Source organism: Anser anser (assembly GCF_964211835.1).
Source record: "Anser anser genome assembly, chromosome: 11".
Lineage (NCBI taxonomy): Eukaryota > Metazoa > Chordata > Aves > Anseriformes > Anatidae > Anser > Anser anser.
Window position 1 is genome coordinate 4,989,728 of NC_139732.1, and position 25,363 is coordinate 5,015,090.

Sequence of the window (25,363 nt, forward strand, 5' to 3'; positions counted from 1 at the left end):
ACCTTTATCATTACGACCTAAGAGATGTCAGGTCCAGAAGGGTGGGTATAGATCTGGCTACCCTTCTCACAGCTAAAACAAGTGCTTCGTTTCCACTTGAGGTTGTATAGCAAGATGACCAATATGCTGTTGAAAAAATAAATACAGAAAAAAAGAAAAAAAAAGTGAATTAGGATGATTGAGTAACTCACAGGGCAAAAGCCAGAGATGAGATGGCCATGCTTAGTGTGTTGAAACTTTTTTTTTTTTTTTTAAAAAAACAACCTGCCTGACAAGGAAAGTTTATTAGGCCATTCAACAACAAGTGAAAAGGCCAGGGGTTGCCTGGGGTACAGGATGATTTGACTGCAGCCCACAGAGGTGAGGTAGTTCTACCAAAAAGTTAGTAGTCTGACATGCTGGTATGAGACACAGGCAACCTGAGGCTGCCTGAGACACTGGCCTTAAACCTCCATAAATCTGAGGCCCATTTCGACTGCGAGACAACTGAATAAGTTTTAACTTGAGCTCTGTGCCTTGCCTTTTCTACCTGTAAGACTGAGTTAAACCCTTCCTAGCTTCCAGAATGTTTTTAGAGCTTTAGAATCTATTATTACTATTCCCCACTTTCAAAAGGCAGAACCAACCCAAGAATTCTAGGTCAAAACTGCCCCAAAATGTTAGGATACACCAGCTGGCTCCATAGAGTGGTACAAGAAAATGTTAGGTCTTCCACGCAGTAATGGGTAATGCTGCTGAGACATTGTGCCTGGATATGGTAAGACTGTTACAGGGTTTATGGAAGCACTTAGGGCAGTATTCCTAGGATATGGAACTACAGCTATTCAAAAGGTGTAGAGCTTTAATGCATGAGTCCAGAGATGTCTATGTCCAGGAGAAAAACAAAGGTGTTTTTATGACTTTTTCCAATAGCACAAATAATCATGTTGCTACTTCAGATTTAATCAAGAGGTGATATTACTTAACGTGGCAGCAGAGGCACGTACAGCATGTAAGTGGCATGCCATGGAGGAAAGCTTGCATGACAAAGAGAATCCTTTAGGAAATTTGGCAAGTAGTCCGGAACAAGCAATGCTCAGCCTGCAACCTTCCATTAGCAGATCTAAATACAGAACTGTAGTGTAAAACAACACTTTCCTGCAGTATTTTCATTAATTAAAACTAAGAATATAATTATTATGATAAGCTTTACTAGCTTTGCTTTTTCTCTATTTCATCTTTTGATAAAAAAATTGATCTTTTTTCATCTCCATTGTCATTTCATATCTTATGATACAGATTCTGGACTGTGCTTTCAGAAAGGTATCAAAAGCAACAAAACAGTGGCAGCTACATAATATTCCATCCACAATAAGCAAACAGTCCCATTTTCACAAAACTAAGTGTACTGACATGGCCAGAAAACAGGCAATGGACACAGGGCTACATTTTCTTTGGTACTAGAGAAAAGTCTAGTGGATTTTACATACAAGGAGAAACAGTTTGGTCTCTCGCCCTATAAAATACTAAGAGCTAGAGACAAGGAATGTGCTCGTTTTGAATATAGGTATTCCGGTATAGGCTTTGTAGACACCATGAGATGTCATTTACTTATAGAATAAATGCAGAAGTTTTCCAAAAATCATGCAAGTAACAGCCAACAAATGAAATCAAGATCAAGGTTAGTTCTTTAGCTTTCAGAGCAACTCCTTGAATCTGCTACACTCACACTCCAAAAACTCTTCTTTCCAGCAAACGGAAGTGTTTGACAACTAGATCAGTGCAACTCAGAGCAAAGAACAAGAAAAGAAAAAAAGGTAACATTAAGAGACTTAAGTATTACTAACTTCCCTAGCCAGTTGCTGACACTCCAATTCCTGCACTAAATACAGTGCAAAATGAAAGGGATCAGCATTTTTAAAGTGACCTCTCTCATCTCCCAGCTTCAGGCTCTGTGAATTACGAGGACTTTCATTGCTCCACAAACACATCCTACATTCATGGAATGTATAACCTAAACAACATTCCTTAGCTGAAATTTTCTGTTAACGTGGCAGTTAATACACAGTATCTTCCTTCCTGAAAAAAAAATCAATACGTAGAAGTTTTAGTCCCTGGGGAATTTGTTTTGTACTGCTAAGAGTTACTGTACCACCTCAATATTTTAGAGCCTTTTTTATCAATATTATTAATCAGGAGCAGGGAACTAGTGACACTGATGCTGCCCAGTTAAACTCACCATGGCTATGCCCAAAACATCTACCCAAAAGTTCACAGTCCCCTTCCAAAATAGATTTCCAAACTCTACCCACAACTTACCCTTTCATTACTCTTCCATCCATGCAACGAGCTTGAATGGAATGCCAGCATACAGGACCATTTGCAGGAAAATGCAAACAAAACCAGCAGGGTATTGATATCAGAAATATTCTTTGTGTATCTGATCAGGACACGCATTCAGAAGTTCGTGACTGTTTTGTCTGATGATGCATCTTCAAAGAGCAGTCAACTCCTGGTTGTGTCTGTGCCAGCATCAGTGCATTTCTAGAGCTGCTCAACTTGCAATGGATTAGTAGTAAAGGCCAGGTCTGAAAGCCTCCCCACCTCATTAATATTAATTTTAAATTTTAAATCCTAGGTACACATGGACTCATCTCCAAGACTAGAAGGCTCATAAATTATATTCCATTTTTAAACATGCAGCATTCACTCTTACTTCTTTCAGAAGGAAAACACCAGCAGAGACAGCCTTAGACAGGCTGCTTTCATTTAAAAGAATAGGATCTACTGGGCTTTATCTTCAGCTCCACTTTAACCTCATTAGCCCACAGATTTGCACTAGAGTGAATCCAGCCTGCAAAGCACTAACACAAGTACAACTGCCAGAAGATTTTCATTCTTTCATTATTCTGCTTTTGTTCCATTTACCAAAGCAGGTGGGAATAATGTCTACGGCTGTATAAACTCATGAAAGCCAACTTACATAGTAAATGCTTGAAAAGTAGCTACAACCACCGTAAAATCAAACTAAGGAGGCAAAGTAACTCACTATCTTTCTCTCCTGGCAACATGGAAAGGTAATTGTGCAAAGCACATCATATCACATAGCACACCTGGCTTTAATCATCTTAAAGAAGGTCCAGAGAACAGATTCAAGCCTTCTCTGTAAGGATGGGGGACATTTGGGGAAAGTATCTTTTACTTCTGTATAGCACAAACCCTTGTTACACAGGTCAGCCCTACAGGCAATAACAACTAAGTTCAAGATGCTGAGGCAGAGAGTCCCTGCAGCCTTCTAGTGTCCACTAGTGAAGGAATGTACAGTAAAAGCAAGAAGTAGGAATAATTGTTCTATTTTTACCTTATTCTCCTTTGCAAAGCATTTGTCATAACGGATTTACTGCCCAACAGCTTGTTTCTAATGGGAAATACTACAAAGTGTGGAGAGGTAGCCTTTTGCAAAAACCTGAAACCAGAATTCCTCCACTTGCCCTCAAAAAAAAAAAAAAAAGCCTACAAAAGTGAGAAGTGCAGATCAAGAGTGACTCCTGGAAGAAATAAAATGTGATATGCAGGCTACCACTTGTATTGGATGACAGATTTTATCAAGCTCCCACTTAGCACATGCACTATTCTGTACTTCACGAAGAATGCGTTCAATTGACACAACCCTCTCCTACCCTCTTGACCTCTCTGAGGCAGTCACACAGCATAGGTGGCAATTGCAACCTCTAAGTTTAATGTTCTATTAACTAAAGAACACAACTTCTCTGAATAAGGCCCATTAAGTACACATGCACCAAGACTGTATGTGTAAGGAACATATATACAGAAAACAGATTTTCAGGATTCTTTACATTTGAGTTTGAAATTCAGAAATAAGTATTTTGGATGTATTTTAACTTTGGTGATATGAATTGCTGGACACTCACCTGAAGAAAAGTGTCACTGATAAAGCTCAAGATTGTCCTTGAAAAGCTTCTTTTCAGAGTCAATTCAAAATGAAGAAACATACTGCAAAACAGGGATGAGCACTCCCAACACCACTCCCAGTGGTGGGGGATCTCATTCACCTTTCGCATCATGTCTGAATCAGTTTCCCAGTAGCTCATAACCATGAGAAAAGCCCAATAAATGCACAACCAAGGATATAGATGGGAAAACCCAAACAACATAGAAAAAAAGATACGCTTTGGAGCACTCATTGGTCACGCTACCTAATTTTTAGGTAAAAAAAGGAACTGCTCAATTCAGAACAGTTTGAGCAGCACTATTTTTACTCTCTTCTATAAATGCAGCACCTCTCCATTCATTTCTCCCTCCTCCGCCAAACTTCTCTTCTTCTCCTCACATCTCTGGAGACCCGAAACCCATGCACTGCCTTCTCCCCCGCAATACCCCACAGAAGATCTCCATGTATCTCCCCTAGCAGCCTTAACACACCGATGCTTAGTTCTTTTCATTCTACCCTTCTCCAGCTCTGTCTAGCTTAACCTCTATCCCATGCAATTTCCAGTCAAATCCTCTCCATCACTGACACCTTCCTTTCCTTTTCTGCCCTGCCTTTTCCTGACTTGTGTTGTTTTCCCAACCCATTCCGTGTCCTGCTCTTTTCCAGGCACAGCTTTCCTGCCCAGTCACTCTGGTCTCTGCCTCCCCCTCATGTAAGGCATGAGCCACAATTACTTTCCTTCCTTTTGCTATATAAGGAAGCTCCACTGCAGCTCTTACACTGGCTAATAATGAGAACTGCATGCCTGAGATCCCAGAAATTGTGATTAATGTAATTATTTACACTAACAGCCTCCCAGTGGCCTTTTAAGTCACAGGGCTTTTTAGGATTACTGCAGGCAGAAAGAGTACAAGCTGTCAAAAAACCTTTAAGATACTACAGCTTGATCAACAAAAAAGTAGTAAATTGACAAGCAGCAAATAACGACTGAATCTATGAGATAATTTATCTAATATAATCATGACACATGTCTAAAATACCTGTCATTTTTCTGACTTGCTTAGATTTCCAGTGTTCAAATAATACTTTTGTTTCCCAGGAATGCATTTATAATGCAGACATTCAAAGAAGGATGTATCCCCTGCTGTTTGCCATGGTTTTGATCTTTATATAGTTGGTAGATGTAGGTTTTTTTTCCCTGAAGTTTTTGCAATATATAACCAATCTAATAAAGATTTTAAGACAAAACATTTTACAAGATTTATTTTCCTATACACAAGTGCCACCAGTCTCAAAGTCAAAACTGCTGAACAATACAAATTGTTAAAGTATGTTTCCTCTTGCAAATTCTGAACTCCTTTAACCCTTCTTCCCCCCCCTCCCCAAACTACATGTAGGTGCACCCACAGGAGCTGTATGTAAACGTGAGCTTCACAGTTGCTAAGTAACTCCGTGCCAGTAGACAGCATTGTGAATGTTGTCAGCAACATCACAGAAGTTGCCAAGTTCATAATTTGGTCAGCGCCAAGAAATGTAACCTATATACTTTGGATGAGACACTCAGATCTTCGTAAAATTGGCATGAGCAACAATGAAAGAAAATACATTGACAAGCAACTAGATTCATGAGTAATCCAAGGACACTTCTGTATCAGGACAGTTACTGACTATCCTTGAGAATGCAGCTATTAGTATTTATCTAAATTTATCTAAATGAGGCTTCTCCATTTCCATTCAGTGACTTGAAACGAAACATTTCTCTGCTGTTATCCAGGTTCAGCAGCTGGGACCCAGACCATCTCCACAGACTCCAGCCATGCAGCTAATCACTACTAGTGCTCACATGTGCATGTACACACAAACATACATTCTGTTCCACAAATTCTCTAAATAAAGCAACTCAGATGTCAGTCTGAAGATTTTTCTGTATTAGCAAGATATATTCAGTAAAACATTCAAAAGCTCTTTATTCCAACACAGAATAAAACCCTCTGAGACTTGGAAGGTTGCTGGCCTATGTTTGTACTCCCAGTATCTGGAACAATCACTGTTCTTAACAACATATTATGGCCTTCAACATTGTTCAGGACTAAAAATAGTATCCTGATGACAGAATTAAAGACTAAGTTACAGTAGAAATAAGCGCACAGTAGAAGACTGAAGGCAGTAAACTAACTTTCTTAAGATGGAGCTCAAGTTCTATGTACAAAGCTAAGAACCACCACAAGCAGCTTGCAGGGGCAGGAGGAAAAGAAGAGGAAAGGGTACCTGACTCTTTCCTGGAGAATATGCTGCATGATGATACCAAGCGATTCTTGAGAATCATGTTTTGAACTTGAAATTGAACAACTCCAGTGAAAGCAGCTTTAGTTTGGTTTTTTTTTTTGGTTGTTTTTTTGCTTTTCTTCTTCTTCCCTGGAGAAAGAAATACACGCATTTATCCATTTCCACTGCCTTTTAACTAATGATTTTCTTGCTTTTTACTTAGATTGCAAATCTAATTCAACAGCTAGCAGCTGTGAACAACCCTATCTAAAGAGCAGAAAAACCATATTATTTAATACATTAATTTACAGACTCTTTCTATTATGAATTCACAATATCTACTAAAAATACACAGTATGTTATTGCAGTGTTAGATCAATTTGAACATCTTCTTCCTAATGGAAAGAATATTTAATCAGACATAGCTTTGGTGCAGTCAGACTTAGAATCTTGTAACTATTAGTGAGTTCTGAAAGTGACGGCCTAAAGAAGGGGAAAAAAATATTTATGTTTCTACTGCTTATTAGAGCTGTCTTACCACCACTACTACTTAAGTAGCAACCTCCAAAAGGGGGATGAGGCAAACAACTAGGGAAAGCAACATCTTAAAATGCTAGTTAGATTTGCTAGAGGATATCTACCAGAATCCATACCGAAATAAAGTAGGAAACCTACTACATACCACTGATGGTATTGTAAATACTTTGAAGGATCAACTGCTTTTAGACTCATCTGAAAGTACTGGTTAAACTCATTTGTTTTGCTATATTTTCATAATAAGCAAGAAGTATGGCACAACAGGAAATCTACAGAGTTAAACAGTTGGCACTGAGAGCCCAACATCTGCTAGAGGTAGACCAGGTCCTGAAGATCAAGCACCCTCTAACAGCTAAAAGACATCTTCAAGGTCAATTTCTCCTGAAAGCAATCTAGTTCCTGCTCCCCATGATCATTCCATGATACAAACAAAAGTACCAGAAATAGAGACTATCAAGAGATTTGCTTTAAAAACACTAATTCAAACAAAACACTTGCACAGAAGTGCTTAGAGATACAAAATACAGTACGAGCAATACGTGAATGTGTACATGCATGTAAGGGAATCATATGCTCAAGATCAACAATTCAGAGAGGTTTAAATTAAATCGTGGTTTAAGATAGCTTTCTGGTTATTCACAGGTTTATTCACAGGTTATCAGTATCTTGAAGGACAAAAGGCAAGCACTATGTCCTGTTAGGCAGTAAGACACTAAGCACCCAAGGGAAGGACACAGTGCTACTAGTAGCTTCCATGCATGTTTCACATTAAAAAAAAAAAAAAAAAGAAAGAAAAAAAAGACAACCCCCGCTACAAAAAGACTTCAAAAGCACTAAGCAAAACCACCCCGAAGACCTCATTTGTGACCTGAGCATCATTTGAAGCAAGTCTCTCAGAACTCCAGTCTCCCCTTGTAAATCCTTCTGTCCTGCCAAAGGATGATTCTAACCTGCAAAGTACTCTCCTTCCCTCGTCCTATTTTCAATTCTTTTAATCAGTTATAACACTATTGGAGTAAAAACAACATATTAGACACATCTGTAAAATTTGACCAAATAAAATATTATCTATAGCTATATCTGTCTACAGATGGATAGATACAACTTCAGGAGAGCTGAAGAGCTTCCTTAAACCATTTTTATTAAGTTGCCACCTGAATGTTCAGAGTTATTCTGTGCTCCTGACAAATTACTTCTCTCCAGTTTTCACAGTTCAAGAGCTAACCTCCCAAAACAATTGAAGATATCTATTGTCACTGCAGATAGTAAGAAGCACCTATTAGCATGATTTTAAACTCAAGTTACGGACAAGCAAGTGACGTTCTAAATAAAAATGATTACATTTCATTGTGCTTCCACTGAGAACTGAATACTATGCTCTTTCAATAGTACTAATGCCTGAACATACAGTAACTGTCCTTAGAATAAGGCTGCCATCTAGTAGCAGAATAGAGTAAATGCAGAAACCTCAAGCCACAATTTGAGCTGTGAACTCACTTGATGGTCTGACATGCTATTACAAGCTTATATAAACACAGGAAGTATAGTTCTTCAGAAAAGGAAAAGTGGCTGAAAAATAGAGCTTGTTAGATGGTGGTTTCTAAGCTGGCAGTTCTCCTGTGAAATCCTAAACTATTCAGTTCACAACATAAATTTTATCTAGACAGATAAGTCAACATAGAGGTGGTATTGTGGTGAACCAGTATTTTTGTAGTTGTTATACCTTCTTTCAAGTTAACGGAAAAAAAAAATGCAGCCTAACTGACTCTTTCTCAAACAAGCCTGTTCTGTGCAAAGCCTCATGCTATAAAATGCAATGAAGTCAGATTGCAGATTGGAGAAATGCAGATTAAGTCAGACTGAACCAAAAAAAATTCAAAGGCAGGGCAGGCCGTATAATCTCACTGAAACTAAAGTAAAAAAAATGCATCCGTTAGTTCCTGAAGTGTTATTTATGCTTGCTTCTTGAAAAATATGCAGTTTCCAAGTCAGAGCTACTGTGAAAACAGGCACAAACAGTCTGCAATACACAGGATTTTACTCTCTCATCATTAAGCTGTCATTGGCTTTATTTTAATTTTGTAGACTGAGATGCAATACACTTTAAAATTACAAATTACAATGACTTACCACAGTGTTTTTATCCCTTGATCAGCTCTAACACACAAAGAAAGAGCTCCTGAGATTCCATCTTGTTGATGCCTATTTCATACAATACAAGACACTTTCCCGTTCAGTCACTGAATATATTCCAAGGAACCTATGTCTTAGGATATTACAGCTACAAAATTACCAGGGCTTTTGGAAGGTGCCAAAAGTGTCCTGTCTAGCTATGAAACAATGGTTTGTTTTTCATTGGTGGGAAAATACAGTTAGGACTCTTGCTTTGCAAAATCCATCGTGGTCCACTAACAGAGAACCACCCCACCCCTGGGATATTTTCAAGACTACCTGCTTACATCACAGCTTCCTTTAAGAAAGTGGAAGCCAGAAAGGGGAAAAAAAAAATAGTATGACCACAACTGTGAAAGAACTGACAGCAGAGACATGGGAAAGACAAAGGAAAGAAGTACAGAAATAGAATTTAACTACTGGTTCAAGATTCTCCACCAATGAAGAGGAAAACTGGGCCTTGCACTTTTGAGAGGCATGAATGACTTTTCAGTACTTAACAGCAAAGTAAAGGTACCAATCTAAATGTAATAATCTTAACATCACATCTAACAACATTAGCTTCAGTCCTCTGAAAATAACATCTATTAGTAGAACTTTAATTCCATGTATAGGAGCAGAAAGAACCTGTAGGAATTCAGGTTAAAGCACCGAAGACAGCTTGACATTAGTATTTCTCTTTATCCCTTCTTAACACAGTAAAACTCATTCTGACAACAGAAGCAACACAAACCTGATTGTATCTTAAGATTGCAAAATGAGAACTTCCCTTTTGTCATTCTGACTTTAAAAACTTACCATGCAAATAGGCATTATGATACATATTCTCTATTATTAAGAGTTACTCATCTGTCCTTACTACTTTTATCTGTGACAGGCTACAGTTCTGGAAAGCAGAAGTTTATATGATGTAGGGAAGTAGGTCTTTTGTTCACATTTTCTCATTTACTGGAATAAAGACAAACGTAGATTAATGGTTTAATTGCATTTCTACACCCACCCCCCTCCTCCATTGTTAAAAAGGACCCCAATTACTCATTAAGAATTAAAAATCACTTTGTGTTTTCTGCTTCTGCTTACAAAGCTTGCATCTAAGATGTCCCTTGTGGCTTAACTAACTCAAAACATAGCTCCTTCCTTTAAACAATAACTAAAACTGTCAAACTTTGACAGTCTAGCTTTGTTAATAAAATTCTCTGCTTCCAGAGATCATCTCTGTAGCAGAATTTCTCAAGGTAATTCTTGCTATTAACGTGGTAACAAAAAGCATGAGTAATACTACAGAAAAACCAAGACATTTAAATGCACACCCCTTCTTAGAAGAGAGTAAATGAAAGGTGATAAAAAGCAAGTACGTCAGAGTTTATGTATGTGATTGCCTCCCACAACTCCTCCCTCAGGGTTTTACAGTGTTTGAGGTGTTGGGTTTTTTTTTTAAAAAAATGAAAGAAATACATGCTAATGTAGGAATTTCAGCTCAAATTGCACTATTCCACTTTAACAAAATGATTACTTTGTTGAATATTTTCCCAGAACCTATTTCTATCAAAACAGCTCAGTTTTCCACACTCAGAGTTTTGCTTTGGTATTTACCATCAAAAGTCCGAAGACAAAACTGCTAAGAACTATACTTTTAGAAAAATGACAAAAGCCAATGAGAGTAAAATTAACCATCACATTCTCATCTCTTGGAAACACTAGTGAGAAGATGCTAGCTGCCAATCTACACCACGACTATTTTCTCTTCCTTTCCACTAAAGGATAGGCCAAGAATACAGGATAAGTACTTACCAGCTGGACAAAGCAGCCACGCAGCAAACAGTCACAATACACGCATTTAGCTTTCAAACCTCAGGAGTCTGACCCCAAAAAGTACGTGTTTTTTTAAAAAACAACTTTCTGTAATAGGGAACCCTTTTCTAGGGAGAATTCATAAACAATTCAAATTTGTAAAGCAGAATAATCCTCCAAAATGAAATGGCTTGAGTTTTCTTCGTATTACAATTATATCACATCTATTTAAAAAAAAAAAAAAAAAGGCAAATCTAAAGTCATCCCTACAATGAATACCGGATTTCTAAGAGGATTAAAACCAACACACTTTAAATATCACAAATGTACTTAATTTCCAGTTCAATAAAATATTGGAATATCCATTTATTAAAAAGTTAGGTGAACTGTACATATGTAAACTGAAATACAGCTGAAAAATCTGAAATATATAATTTTAAATGAAAATCATTTCTTTCTGAAAATATTTAAAATATTGCATTTCTGGCAGCAAATCTAAAAGAAGTGCTCTAGCAAGTGTGCAGTCTCTCTGTGCATTTGTCTAGCATTTGTCTTCAAGGCATAAAACACTTCTGCTTTCTGATTTTCATAGCCCAATCTCAAGAGCACTTTCTTTCTGACTTGTAGAGACAGAATTTGATTTCCAAGAACAGCAGCAGAATTTTAACAGGATATATTATGGTCCTTTTTGGTGCAGACAACACACTTTCTGAGAGTCCATGACACCTTGGAAATATGCTAGCCATTCCGTATATAAATGCATCAGATTGTGCTTACAAGTTACAAAATAAGTCTTTGATTGATAATTTTTCTGTTTATTTCCGCCAAGGCCACTGAAAATACGAAGGCCTTTTCATCTGAAAGGTTAGCATACATGTCAACTTCTTTTTCTTGTTTCTCTGTAGAAGAAAAAAAAAGTCACTATTAGAAGCTTTTTCCATTATCTAAAGTTAAATTAACTACTATGTAACTTGCATTATTATAATGTTGAACGGTGTACAGGAACTGAAAAGAAATTAGACAATTCCTATGCAGGGAGGGATTGAGAGAGATAAGCAAGGGAGAGAGGAACACAAAGGTACTAGAAGAGTCACAAAATTAGTCATCCAAATGACTGACTGAATTTCTGTTCTTTAATGATGAAGGAAAAATGAGTCATTAACATTATATTGATTCCTGGCACAAAACTGTATTCAAGTGTTCCTCCAGTTTTTCTGGGCTTTGGTTTCCTGGTGGTGTTTTTTTCTTTTTTTCTGTCTTTTACGCAAACAGCCCCCATCCTAGAAAACAATGTTTCACAATATCCTGATTAAATACAACATTCATACCCCTATTTTACATCCAAGTAACAGAAACCCAAGACACTAATTACAGTGACCAAGTGCAACTGGCAGACACATGGCAGAAGGCAGGGTCCCAATTTGTCACCATAAACATTTCTGGACTTTCTATACTGGAGACTTTCAGTCTTATCCCAGATAAGATCATGGCTACAGACGCCTAACAGCAACCCATCAAGAAGCTTGCACACCACGGTGCTCAAGTACATTAGCAGATGACGAAACTTATAGAACAGTACTTTCATAAGTACTATTTACTCTAGGTCATGCCTATTTATCTTCCAGTTTAGCTAGCCCCAGGTATCTGACTCATTAGAAGAAAGCAAACAAAACTAAAACAGTTTTATCAGCTGAAGACCAGGCGTGTAGACACAGATGAGAGAAACACATATAACACACAGCTCTAAAATTGGTGTCTAGCTGTGGGGCTCCATTTCTACTCCCAGTTCCAAAGTGCCCTAGACTAATTTGCAATCAGAATATGATGTTCACCTGACCCTTGTCTCATTAACACAGACGCACACGTGCATACTTTTTGAGTGCAGTACACTCTGACAGGCTGCTCCACCTAGACGTTTAAGTCATCAATGGGTAGGTGAAATACAAATGTTTGATTGGAAAGTAATGGTGTTTATTCAACAAGCTAACAGTTGTTCATCTCTGACCAAGTAAAACCTGTAGCATAGTACCTAGGTAGTCAGAGAAAAGCATGCACAAAAGACAGTAAGTTCCCCTGAGCTCAGGTGCAAAAATTTTTGCAAGGATGCACCAAGCCCTTCTTCACTAATGAGAAGAGAGAGAGCATTTCATTACATAAAAGCACCACGTGGAAAAAAGACCTCCTGTGTCCTTGTGGCACTAAGGGGCACGGTTTAGTGATGGGACTTGGTAGGTTGCAGTGACAGTCTGACTTGATCATCTTAAAGTCATCTAGGTTGGAGGAGACCTTCATGTCCACCTACCCACACTGTTATTCCTCTACTGGGTTCATACTCCTAACAGCATCTTTACGTTTGGCTTCACATCTGACTGTGTTACAGACAAGGACACCATTCCAACAGCCTCCCTTCCCTGGGAAGTCAAGTGCATGTGTTAAATTACTAAGTGGGAGAAACTGAAAAGTCCTTTACCACTGTGCTCTGACTAAATGCTGATCTAGATACTAGGAACAAAACCCTCTACCTAAAGATTTCTAGGCAACTTTAAATCGTATACATTTTCACCTTTATCTGCAGGGAAGACTGGACACACCAAGACATATCAGCATTTAAACTTCAGACATGAAACTTGCCGTAGCAAAGTACTACAAATCAAAGCACGTTTGATATTTGGAACCCAAGTGATTTCTGTTGGTTCGTTGGCTACAAAAACCAATATTCTCTAGTGTATTGAGTTTGAAATGAAAGCTAAGAAACAGTTTCACCACAAGTCCTTCCCTGTAGTTTGAGACAAATTTATTTCTACGTGTACACAGTCTGGATTGCTCCACCTCCTCCCTCCCACCATTTCCAAACTAACAATGCAGGGAGTTGTTCTGAGTACAGACGCTGTATACACACTACTTATTCCACACTAATCTTTTCCGTTTTCATATCTATAACCCTCCCCTTTTTTCAGACTTCCTGATCCAAACAAACCTAGACGCCACCAGAACATGTCAGTACCCAGCAAAATTAAAACTACTAATTTTTTCATCCATTTAATGTTAACTTTATAGACTTCTTCGCCGAACAAACTTTCCCAGATTTCCCTTCTCTCCTGCCCTTCTGCAGTACTGGCTAGTTCTGATAGACTTCAGTTTTGAAGAATCAGTTGAAATCTTCATATCCAACAGTACTGGGAATTAACACAGGTTTGCAAGCTTTATGCGTTCTTAAGACAATTTCAGCTCTCATCAGTAGCCAGTGAAGAGCTTGCATCTGGCTGACGTTTCATCACATGCTATTCATAGGATACCATGGTTTCTACAGACACTATTAAAACTTTCCACTTCACATTCCTATCTGAAAGTAGTTTTGACTCACTTCTCTATTATTAGCTAAAGACTGTCTTACAGAATCACAGTACCATTTCTTTAAGACATTAAAAATATCAAGTATTTTGCTATACAACTAAGAGGCTACTTAGGTGAAAACATTCAGTCTTTCTGAAGCATGTCTCACGTCCCTAGATCCCACCCAACACACTGGACCTACAGCCCTTTAAATTGTCACCAGTGCATAAAACAAATGTGGACCCTCGCTCCTCACAAATTCTGCATGGAATCAAAATTCAAAGTGCTTCGATTCTAAGAATTCTTTCTAGCTACCCAAGACAGAATACTACTTCAAGTGTGCACATTGGGTGAGCAAATACACAAATAATGCAGTAGGAAATTGCTAGGAAGGAAAAACTTGAGTCAAGAAATTTTACTACTTCAGTTTAAGCAGCATCACAGTACCACAATGTAATAGTTCTACAAGATTCGCTCCTTTATTTAGGCTGTAGGCCACTCCGATTATAGAGTCTCACTTGATGGTAACCTCTCTGAGGAACAGAATAACCAATACCACTTCCTGAAGCATACAGTTTTGGAGTGGTTTTGTTACATGTTTCCCCTCCCCTTTCTTCTTAAATACAATCAAGGTTGTTACCTAGATAAGACAGCAGCCTGATAACCAGCCTAGCAATGTACTGCAGTCCCACACAGCAAAACAAAACCATACCAAAACAGCATCGAAATCAGATTACTATGAAGCGTTTCTACTTTCAAAATATATCGTAGCATTTCTGACAAAAAAAAAAAGGATATTTTCAACAAACCAAGCCTTCAGTGAGAAGCTCCTGTTTTGCAGGCTCATCACATGGCTTTGTCATGTTATAGAAGTATCCTCTGGGTCCCAGAGCTCTGCCATATCCCCTCAATCTATGTCTGCTTCCTCTTTCCTCCTCCCCTATTCCTTCTTACTGAATCTGCAGGAAAAAGACCTTATTTTAAAAAGCTCTTTTGCTTTTTCTATTCTTCTTACCTTAATTGCTGTTGAATTATACAGCTCTTTCCTCTAATGCGAACCCGTCACGAAGGATACAAAAGAACTAGTCAAAGGCACAGACTAACAGGGAACAAAAGACTATGTATGAAAAGAGCATTACCCAAGCAGGGAAGCAAAGCTACAGATGTCACGGGTGTTTTTTAGGAAGGAAATTTTCACAGTTGGGTGGTCTTCAAATGGACAAATTATCTACTCTTGCATGCTATTTTAATTCAGTTATTCTCTGTCCACCTGTTGTTGTTCTACAAATTCATTAGACATTGCTGTAACCTAACAGGCATCAAATATCTAGGAGCCTTGCAAGTAATGGCCTCTTTTCAAGTCTTTTGTCGGGGGTGAGGAAGAGAAGCACTTTCTAGTGGCAAGCAAAGTGTACCCAAAATATCCTACAAACATAATTCAGCAAGGAAATAACATATCTGAAGTCTAACACAAAACTACTGTCTCACACTCCAGAGCCATCCTCCGCAGAATCAGAGAATTCTTTGGGCTGGAAGGGACCCTTAAAGGTCACCTAGTCCACCCCCTTGCTATGTGCAGGGACATCTTTCACTAGATGATGTTGCTCAAAGCCCTGTCCAACCTGACTTTGAACACTTCCAACATTATGCTGACTGATACAAAGACTAGCAGTGTGAGTCATGCAAAAATCACCTTGACTAGAGTAGAATTAAAGTTGCTTAGCATGTTTTTACATAAAAAATACTACCAAGCAGCAGGAACGGAGAAGAAAGAATATTTCTAAAATTCCCACTAATTACTCCCCACATAGCAGCTAAGCCAATTTTATAAACCACAAAAAAGGAGAAGTCAATGTTAACTTGTTTTATATTAATTGCTTACATGATGATGAGTGCTCTGCTGAATGCGTTTTTATAACCGTTGCAGCCATTCGTATCTTAAAAAAATATATCTGCCCAATAACCAGAAGTAAGAAATACCATAAGCCCACTTATTCCTGGCCAATGATGTGTATTGTACTGGTGAGGAGCAAATATATTACCAGTGGGCATGAACCCAAGCGCTGTACCTGGTTCTGCAGAAGAAGTCAAAGAAGAAACAGTAGCAGTAATTGCAGTACCAGTAAAGGGCATGGTAGGACAGGACGAGAAGATGAAGGCAATCTTCTCACGTGAGATTCAACAATGACAAAAACTGCACAACCACATATGTGCTCTTACGTGAAGACCTCACTGCATTTGTATTGCTGGTTTTCCACCTCAGATTACTGGCACGTTGTCACACTTCAGAGTATGCAGCAAGAGGTCAAAAACATCCAGCCTAGTTTTCCATTCCTTCTGTTTTCAAATTCCTGCTTTTCAGAGACTACAAAGCATGCACAAAGAGTATGGATCTTTTCCTTTGCTTAAATTGCTTTCCTCTTTTTCAGGGCCAGGAAAGAAGATTTACTTTTATAATGCAACCCAACAAGCTTGCAGAAGTTTCAAACCAAAGCTGTGTTTGAACTAGACTGATGGTAAAATGCCTCGAAATGATCCTGTAGGTGTATGTAGACAAGTCCAGTTTGGATCAATAACAGGGAAACTACGAAGATACACACATCAGTAAGCCACATGTAACAATGATAGCAAATGCAATGCCAACAGGCTTTTAAAAGACAGGAGTCGTAGGTGATAGCCACATGCTTGAAGGGCGCCAAAATTACTCAAGTGCATGTAGCTGTCTCTTTATTCTATAAAGACTGAAAAACAGCAGATCACCAAGGCACCTTAATAAGCAAAGAGGCATTCTTTCCTCTGGAATATTATTCTATAGAAACATGAGATAAAACTTCAAGTCATAGTAGTGACTCAAGATGTCCTTTTTACTTCGGGCCCCCTAAAGAGTTTCAAAAACTTTTTAAGCAACCCAGTCATCCTAATTACTCTCTGACAACAAGCATCATTATTTTGTTTGTCCTAGTGATCTAGCGCAGTGGTACCACAAAAACAAACAACAAAAAAACAACCCCCACACACACTAAGCACTGCAGTTCCATGGCTTTCAACCTGTGTGATGAAACTTGGTACAGTGACTAAAAATACTGATTTAATCTTTTAAATTTTGTTCCAATCAGGCACAGAAGCTTCATAAAACCAAAGGTCCCTACGTATGTGCAAAAGACCCTTCTCCATATTATAGCACAGGGTATTGACAGGACTAGACTAGTTACATTGTTTGTAAAGGTTTACTGATAACACAACAGTTAAAAAAAATCTTCATAGAAATAAGAAAAACAATGAACATATGTCTCCAATTCTCATACCTCTTTCTTCCTCATGCTTTTTGGCTGAGGCACTCTTAGGTCTTCCTCTTCCTCGTCTGCTATGATCTGAATGGCTGTTGGACCTCGATCTCTTTCGGTTTTCTAAGTCTTTATTTACTGCAGAATTTATCTTCTCTCGCTTAACTCTCTCGGTTCGTCTCCTTTTGGCCTCACTCTTGTTTTCTGCACAAATGAAGAGAGATGATGTGAGCCATGATTGTCTTCAACTTTCTTCTTAACTTACTCTTAGTGCTTACCCCTCCCAACAATCTTTTTTCTTTATATCTTAGATGTCTGTACCTTTACAGAACAATTACATCTGCATGATATCCATACAGAAATTAAGGTGTCAAATGCAGAATGATACTTCACTTCTTGATTACAGGGATCAAACCTTTAATTACTTCAAATGCAGATAGCATTTTGCAACATGAGACATCTGCTGATGTGTAACAAGTTCTTAGTTTCCCATTACAAGATGGTGGAAAAAATAGAGATCACAGCCATCAAGACAGTACACTGCATCTATTTCCATTAGTCCAAAAACAAAAAAAAAAGTTAAAAGTGTGTAGTTCATCACAGAGCAGAACAGTGAAATGCTACTTCTTTTGACGCTAACACTGAAATTGTTCCCCCTGCTCACACAAATCGAGATACTGATTCAATGATGCTATCAGTAGATGTCATATTACATAGCACATCTCCCCCACCAAACCCAGCCTAAGACAAAGCCTTATTTTACTTGATGCTGAACAGGTCTGCCTACACACTTGAGAAAGAGTATTCACATGAGTTTCACTTGAAAGTTAAGTCCGGATTAGTGAGCTTGGGTAGTGAAAATAGTATACCAACCACAGCACGCTATTCAACACAGATCAGCTGCACGCTTGCAAGGCTGGAGCACCTACAGTAACTGCATTGTAAAAATATGAGCACAATACAGACACATATATCTTCTTGGGGAATCAAGTTTCCTTTTGCTTGTTATCTCATTTATCTCACGTAGACACAGGCTATGAACTGGACAGCAGGTTAACTTGTCACTAATGCTAATACAAAAGCTATATTATACAGGAGCTTTGCTCTACTATACTGTGATGCTATGGCTTTCAACTTAATTTGGTAAGTTTTAAATAAAACAGCTGGGGAGAGGGGAAAAGAAAATTGACCAACCCTTCCAGACAGTACTATGGACTTCGCTTTTACCTGTCCCACCTTGAAAGTTCAGTTATCTAGCATAAGATCATATAATTCCTACTAGCTGGTGAACTACAAGTACCCCTCAAAATAGCAATTAAAAGTATCAAATTCTTATTTTTGTATACCTCTTAGATAATTAAAAAAAAAAAAAACAGTATAAATCAGATTGTTTAAACAAAAACATCTTCCCCAACAGGTGCCTGTTCTCACTAAATCCTACTAGGACTTCAGGAACTAATAGAAATTGAACATAAAGAGAACGTTAATCATGCCAGAAAGCACACTCAACCAATATCTAAACATGCACATCAACAACAAAAGACATGTGAGTTGGACACAAACGAATCACTTTTCTTTTTTTAATTTAACCATGCAGAAAAAAGCAAGACACACCTGGTCTGAAATCAGACATACTCCCAATTTTATACAAAGTTCCATTCTTGTATTCATGAATAAGTACAATTTATCATAACTTCTTCAAAAAAGAGGATTACTGCTTTCAGAAAGCCCAGTTTCAATCAGCATGTACTCTGAAATCTGATCTCTATGGCACATCTAGACATTGATCTTCAAAACATGATTAACAGAAAGCTTTCTGTAAGGAGTTATTTTGCATAGTGACTAATGTGAGCAGCTGGATAATGCCAACATCACAAGTACAAAGGAAGTAAGACTGAAAACACCAGACTTTCCCCCTCAAAATTGAAGAAACATTAAATCTAATATGCAAAAATTCAAAAAGAAAGTGAACTGACACCAGCCAATTTACACAGACACATAAAATATTCTATTCTTTGCTTCCAAGAAATAAAGGGAAAGAGCTGTTGTCCCCTCCTTCTGGACCTTCGTAAGTATTACCTGCAATGGGTGGCGATCTCTCAGCACGTTTCGCATGCAAGAGCTTTCGACTAATAAATATGTAGCCACATGGACATGATTTGCATGCAACAGGAACCTGGGAAAACAAAAGCATTTCAGATCGTTTCAAATTATGACAGAATTCCTGCCTGATGAAAAAAACAGTAGCTTGCATTGCACCCTCAGAGATACCTCTTCATACTTAATCTGTACTGAAAAACCATGGCCTGGATCATTATATAGTTGTATTCAAAACTGGTAAAACCACCCAGCAAGCCTTCTCTTTATGCAGTAGTTAGAAACCAAGCTTGAAATGTATAGCTGTTGTGACCATTTTGTACTCCAAGCCCTTTTCCCCAGGCTGTCAGAAAGAGGGTGAGGGAAAATGGAAAGCACCAAAACTGGAGTGAATTAGAATAGAAATGCATCTTCAGAGCTCTCAAATATCCCCAGTCAAAACAATAAGCCATCCCTAGTTTTGCTTCCCTCACTTCTTAAAAAAAAAAAAAAAAAAAGTGAAAGAAAAAGTGTAAATTAACACTGCCACTACATTCTGAATACTTTCAACCTCGGAAACGTTCAAAACCAGCTCTTTGCAAGCAGAGCAGCTTTAGACAGGAGGCACAACAGAGCTTGAAGCGACACGGATGCATTTGTACCACAACCTACAACAGGTTGTAGACAAGGCCAGGTAGTCACAGAACACCCTAGTTAATCCCGAATGCAAACAACCTACCATGGCTAGTCAAAAGCTGACTGCAGACTGAAGAGTTTGAGAGGCTAAAGAGCTTCTCTTGACCAGCTGAGCAGCCCAGAGCAGTACTTTCCCCCCAGCACACAATTTAAAACAAGATGAGAAAAAAATGGAAATGCCACACTTACACAAACCATGAGAAAAAAATTACACAAACCATGAGAAAAAAATTACTCTGAGCAATTAAAAAAAGCAAGGCTGATAAATTACAAAACCCAGTATCTTCACTTAAAGCCAAGATCTTTTGAGATATTTTAAAGCAGTAAAGAATATACCATATTACTTTGATTAGGTTTAAGGCTGAAAACACAAATTAAAGCAAGCATAAACAAGAGATCTAGAAGAGATTAAAATAACACCCATTAAAATCAAGTCATGTTGAAGCAGGACAGCAGGGAAAAGAAGCAGGAGGTAATTTCTCAAAGGTAATTCTTTATGACAGGTCTCTACAAGTTTGCCACTGTCCACTGAAACAACCAGGAGTACAGAATGACGACTGTCTGCTGAATTTTACCAGACACGCAGAATAAAGTTTCCAATGTTCTAATGGCTAGAAAAACAAACGTAAAAATAGTTCATTAATTTTAAAGAGGAACTTACCAGCTACTCAGAATAAAGAAACAACTTTGCTTTCTGCAGCACATCTTAACTCCTGCACTTCACTTTAGGAACAGCTTACAAATCAACTTTTGATTCAGTTGAACTAACTGGAGACATTTTGATTCCCTCTAATGTAAACGCTAACATTAAAAACAATTCTAGTCAAGGTTTATTTAACCCTGGCAATATTTATTTATTTATTTATTTAACCCTCTAAAACTCATCAGACTTGCCTGCGTGCTTACTCTTATATTGGCATGTGAACAATGAGATATCGCACCACACTACCTAGCAGACGGTCACCTGCCTTGTTAAGGTGATGCAGGATTGCTAGTACAAACCGGGTCTCTCCACCTTTCTGGGCTCAGCCTTAAAACAAAGTGGGGGAAAACAATCAAAGAGCGCTGGAGCAAACCCAGTATTTTTTTAATGAACTTCACCATGTTTAACAGAGCAATGCGGTTGTCATGTTAAATGTTTGGCACTTAGATATGTGCGTGTCATTTCCAGGCAAGGTTAGGTGGGAAGGGACTTACTCATTGAAGTCTATCGGTTATCCTTTGAAAATGACCTACTACACATAAGATCCTGTAACAATTATTATTATGGCAACATAGTCCTACAAACACTATTTTAACTCTGTTCAGTGTTTACCCAGCCAAAATAAATCGAGTTTCTCATACAAGAAAGATTACCCAAAGGTAAGTAGTATTATTTCCCATGATTGACTGCAAGTATTCCAGACTCCCTAGTTTACTAGAGCTGTCCTTTGGTGGTGAAAATATGATCAAAACACTTCTCTTAAAAAAAACAAACAAACAAAAAAAAAAGACACTAAATGGCAATAACATATCATCTAAATGTCATCAAAAAAAAAAAGTTTAAAAGCCTAAGAAGTGTTACTCAATATTATACTCCAATATTTGTGGCTGTCTAAATATTTCCATGCATACCACTTGAACACTAAAATCAGAAACAAATGCAAAATCCTTGTTTATAGCAGAATTTTGGAAATGCCTGTACTGAAGTGTCACATGAGAACTTCCCCCACACTCTGCAAAGGGCTGACTAGTAGCCTGAACCAGCTATTCTGGGGCAAATAATCTCCCTTTCAAAAGAAGCTTTGAGATCTAAGTGCAGTAGGGCAAGGCTTTACTTCTTGTCCTCTCTGAGAGCACTTGGCACTGGAAAACAAGGCCCTGTGAGCCATCCTTATGCCAGGGCAGGACACACATCCACATAATTCTTTGTTTAGCTACAGAAGAGTTGCTAACAAAAAGCCTGTGTTGACGTATGCATATCATCTGTTTTAGTTTTAAGGAGCAGAACAGAGTGAAAGTTTCAGCATCAGCTTGAAAAGCCTATAATATTTACTTGCCTTCCCCATCACTGGTAGTTTTGACATTTACATTAAACTAAAAACCAAGAGAAACAGTAAACACACACGTGCCACTCTCATCCTCAACTCCTAACTCTTTTTAATTTTGTCTTTTCAACAAACTAAACACCAGAACTTGGCACGTAACTTTCTTTTCTCAGAAGTAGCACTGGAGTGACATGCTTAACATGGAAGCATTTGCAATGGTTCATCTATTGCTTAGAACATGAAAGGACAGCCCTGCACAGCTTCACATTCCAAACCACTGCAGGATGAGTAGGAATGCTGTCAAAATTATGCAAGTCGGAACAACTAACATTACCTTTTAAGATCTTTTAAGTAAAGAAAAATGGTGTGAGAGGGTTTCTTTCTAATTTATTTCTAAGTATATCTACGGTAGTGTATACCAGTCATGTTTCAGGATCAAATAACAAATGTGTTTCCCATAATTAGATGTAAGAGCCTTCTCCCCTACCCTGAGCCCCACAGCAGCCTCCTGCAATGCTGTGCTATTGTTCCGGCGGAGGAGCGCTGCTGTAACAAGCCAGCCTATTTTTACTACTAACATCATCGCAAGTAGAAAGCATAAATGACGACAAGCTTGGAATACAATAACAGACCAAATGAACTGTTGGTGATGTTGAAGTGCAAATAAGGCCACAGCTTGCACATTTAAAGCACTGCAGGAAGCACATGTCTGGCCCAAATGACAGAAATTACAGCACAGGTCACGGTGTTGCTGCCTCTGAACCCCCCCCCCCCAAGAAGCCAAGAGCCCAGCGAGCGCTCTCCTGAGCGGCCTCAGCCACATGAGTCATCCGGAGGCCGAGCGACATTGTACCAATTACAAAGTTCACCAGATTTTCAATGAATTATTAGCTACTACACAACACTAGCGCCTGAACAATAATACATGCCACACCAAAATCCCCGGGCATAACGCAGCTGTTACAGCGCCTGCAAGAGGCACACAACATTTAATCCGCACCGCGACCAGAGGAAAGGCACTCCACAGCAGCTTCTCCCCCCCCCCCCCCAAACACGGCTCAGCCAACCTCTCCTCACGTTAACGCTGAGGACGCAAAACCTCCAGCAAGAAACCACGGCAGCCGGAGGTAGAAAGCAGGAAGGAAGGCAGCGATGTGCTGCGGGCCCGGCCCCGCCGCTCCGGGCCCGGGGCGGGCAGCAGGGCTGGGGGCTCGGCCCCCGGCTCCCCCTGCCGACGCCTCACCTGCTGGTCGCACTCGGGGCAGGACTTGGTGGCCATCTTCACTTTCTTGGCCCTGCTCGAGGACATGCTCGCTGATGCTGCTGCTGCTGCTGCCGCCGCCGCCGCCGCCGCTGCTGCTACCGGAACGCCGGCGCCCCGCCTCCGAGGCGGCCGGGGAGGGAGGAGAGGGAAAGGAGGGAAGGCAGGGCCTCGGCGCCGACCGGCAGCAGCGAGCGCGGAGCTCCGCGGGGCCCAGCCCGCGCCCAGCGCCCGCCGCGGAGCCGCTCCCCGCCTCCCAGCTCCAGCCCCCGGCGGGCAACGGACGCGAAGAGCCGGCTCCGCCGCCCGGTCGGCTGCGGGCCCCGCCCCGCCGGGAGCGGGGGGGCGCGGAGCCGTTGAACGGCCGCGTCGGGCGGATAACGGCCCCTGGCGCCCGGCGCTGAGGGGAGGCGGCCGCGGGGCTGAGGTGCCCGCCTCGGGCTGAGGTGGCCGCCCCTCGCTGCCGCCCCATCACGCCGCGGGGGTCGGTGATATCGCCCCTCTGAGGGGGTCTTCGCGCGGCTGGGGGCTGGAAAGCCTTTCACAGGCTTGCTGCCCCAGCTTCGAAATGGCTCCACAGTCGCAAGTCCCCTTTGTGAGAAGTAACCGAGGGTAGGGCAGCTCCTTCCCTGCCCTCCCGGCTCAGCGAGCCCCCTGGGCAGCACTGAGAGGCGCACAAGTGGGCAGGCACCGTTAAACATCGTTTTTCTGGACTTGATTTCAATTCAGAGAAAGAGAAGGCTGAAGCTGGGGGGGTGCTTTGCCTTCTGTTCCTTTGAGAGCCTGCTGTTTGAACGTTTGGGGTGCCTCTAAACGTTATGCTTGCAAATTGCATGTTTTTATACTAGCATGTTAATTTTCCTGTCACTCCCACCTAAAAATATAAATAGCTAATGTAATCTAAATGCACTTTTATGTTTCTTATAAAATACATTTTTAAAGAAAAATAGCAGTTCTAAATACTAATTTCCACTCCAAAATTCCTTCAAGCTAGAGCTGAGACTGTAATTTGGTATCAGCATGTAAATGCTTCATATTCCCATAAAAAAGTGTGTATCTGAATCATTTACCTCGAGCTAAAAAAGAGGAAGGTGAGAATGACAGTACTGCTATTAACAAGAGTTTGGCTGATTTTTTTCTTGTATTACAAAACACCTACAAGAGAAAAGTGCTGCAAAGTCTCAACAGAAAATTATTTTTGAAGATTATTGTTTAAAATAGCCTCAAGTACAGCTGCCAGTGCATATTAAAGAACTGTACTAGATCTGTAATGTTTTTACATGGGTAGCAATGAGTGCATCTGTGAAGCTGGCACTGAGCCCAGTATAACAGAAATTTTTATTTTACTTTTGTAGTTTAGATTTGAACTCAGCTTGCTGCATCTAAGTTTTGAGAAAAAGCATTGGAGGAGAGACCTTTTAAATAAGACTTTTATATATACTTTTAAGGAAATTAACCTAAAAGCAGTTTAGGGATGCTTTTAAAAGTGACTTGTACAGCTATTTAGACTTTAACACTGTCTACTAGCTCCTTACTGAGTTACTATGAAGCATTTGGTCAGTTCTTGATGGACGGGAATCCACCAAGACAGTATTTATTTGTCTGCCAGGACAGCCCAAATAATTTTTCCCTGTTAGGCAAATTCCAAAGACACTTCATCCAGGCAGACTAGCACTTTCCATAGCTCCTCATGGAGTAAAACTCTCCCTATAGCTGAAGGCCTAATGGCCTTATCTTCCAGTGGCTGATTGACTGCCCTCACAGTGCAGACAGCTAACAGTACCCCAGTTGCCAAGTAAGCTTGCTTAGAGTCTCACTCAGGCTTGGTTCATTCAGCTTAGCTGTTGACACTGTTTCATTGCAGGTTCCGTGAAACTCAAAAATGGAGTTCCAGATTCATAAAAGTCCACACATGCTCTAGGTAGGCAGTGTTTTTATTACAGATTTCTAAGCAATATTGTTGCTGTGCGTACCTTAAATGCAGACTGTA

General features: G+C 39.7%; 2 protein-coding genes across 5 annotated transcripts in view; both read right to left on the reverse strand.

Moving 5' to 3' along the window:
- The window catches only part of MYLK3 (myosin light chain kinase 3), a 30,096-nt gene extending 29,965 nt beyond the window's left edge, over positions 1–131 (reverse strand). Inside the window, exon 1 of one of the 2 annotated variants that reach the window (XM_083852209.1) lies at positions 3–131. In XM_083852209.1, coding sequence (XP_083708335.1) covers positions 3–11 — 9 coding nt within the window. In that variant the 5' untranslated portion in view covers positions 12–131. The remainder of the gene's footprint in view (positions 1–2) is intronic. The other variant, XM_083852208.1, reaches the window with a different exon arrangement.
- Positions 3–23,765, reverse strand: LOC310905655 (UPF0547 protein C16orf87). Of its 3 annotated transcripts, XM_083852259.1 has the most exons (5): positions 23,356–23,765; positions 19,393–19,489; positions 17,335–17,517; positions 6,200–6,346; positions 3–126 (listed from the first exon to the last, which is right to left on the reverse strand). In XM_083852259.1, exons 1-5 carry the CDS (start codon positions 23,419–23,421, stop codon positions 11–13), a joined length of 609 nt encoding a protein of 202 aa, XP_083708385.1. In that variant the 5' UTR covers positions 23,422–23,765; the 3' UTR covers positions 3–10. The 3 variants fall into 3 exon arrangements, with proteins under 3 accessions (XP_083708385.1, XP_083708384.1, XP_083708386.1); XM_083852258.1 differs by lacking the exon at positions 3–126 and having other exon boundaries at positions 5,839–6,346; XM_083852260.1 differs by lacking the exons at positions 3–126; positions 6,200–6,346 and adding an exon at positions 11,048–11,595 and having other exon boundaries at positions 23,356–23,641.
- Positions 23,766–25,363: the final 1,598 nt, after the last annotated feature.

What these genes read in the sequence shown, in the direction of transcription:
- LOC310905655 (XM_083852258.1), bottom strand. Translation starts at nt 23,421, where the DNA reads ATGTCCTCGAGCAGGGCCAAGAAAGTGAAGATGGCCACCAAGTCCTGC. An exon ending in GCCCCGAGTGCGACCAGCAG is followed by an intron (nt 19,490 to 23,355) that starts GTGAGGCGTCGG and finishes TTGTTTTCCCAG; the next exon opens with GTTCCTGTTGCATGCAAATC. An exon ending in AAAGCATGAGGAAGAAAGAG is followed by an intron (nt 6,347 to 17,334) that starts GTATGAGAATTG and finishes TTCTTTCTCCAG; the next exon opens with GGAAGAAGAAGAAAAGCAAA.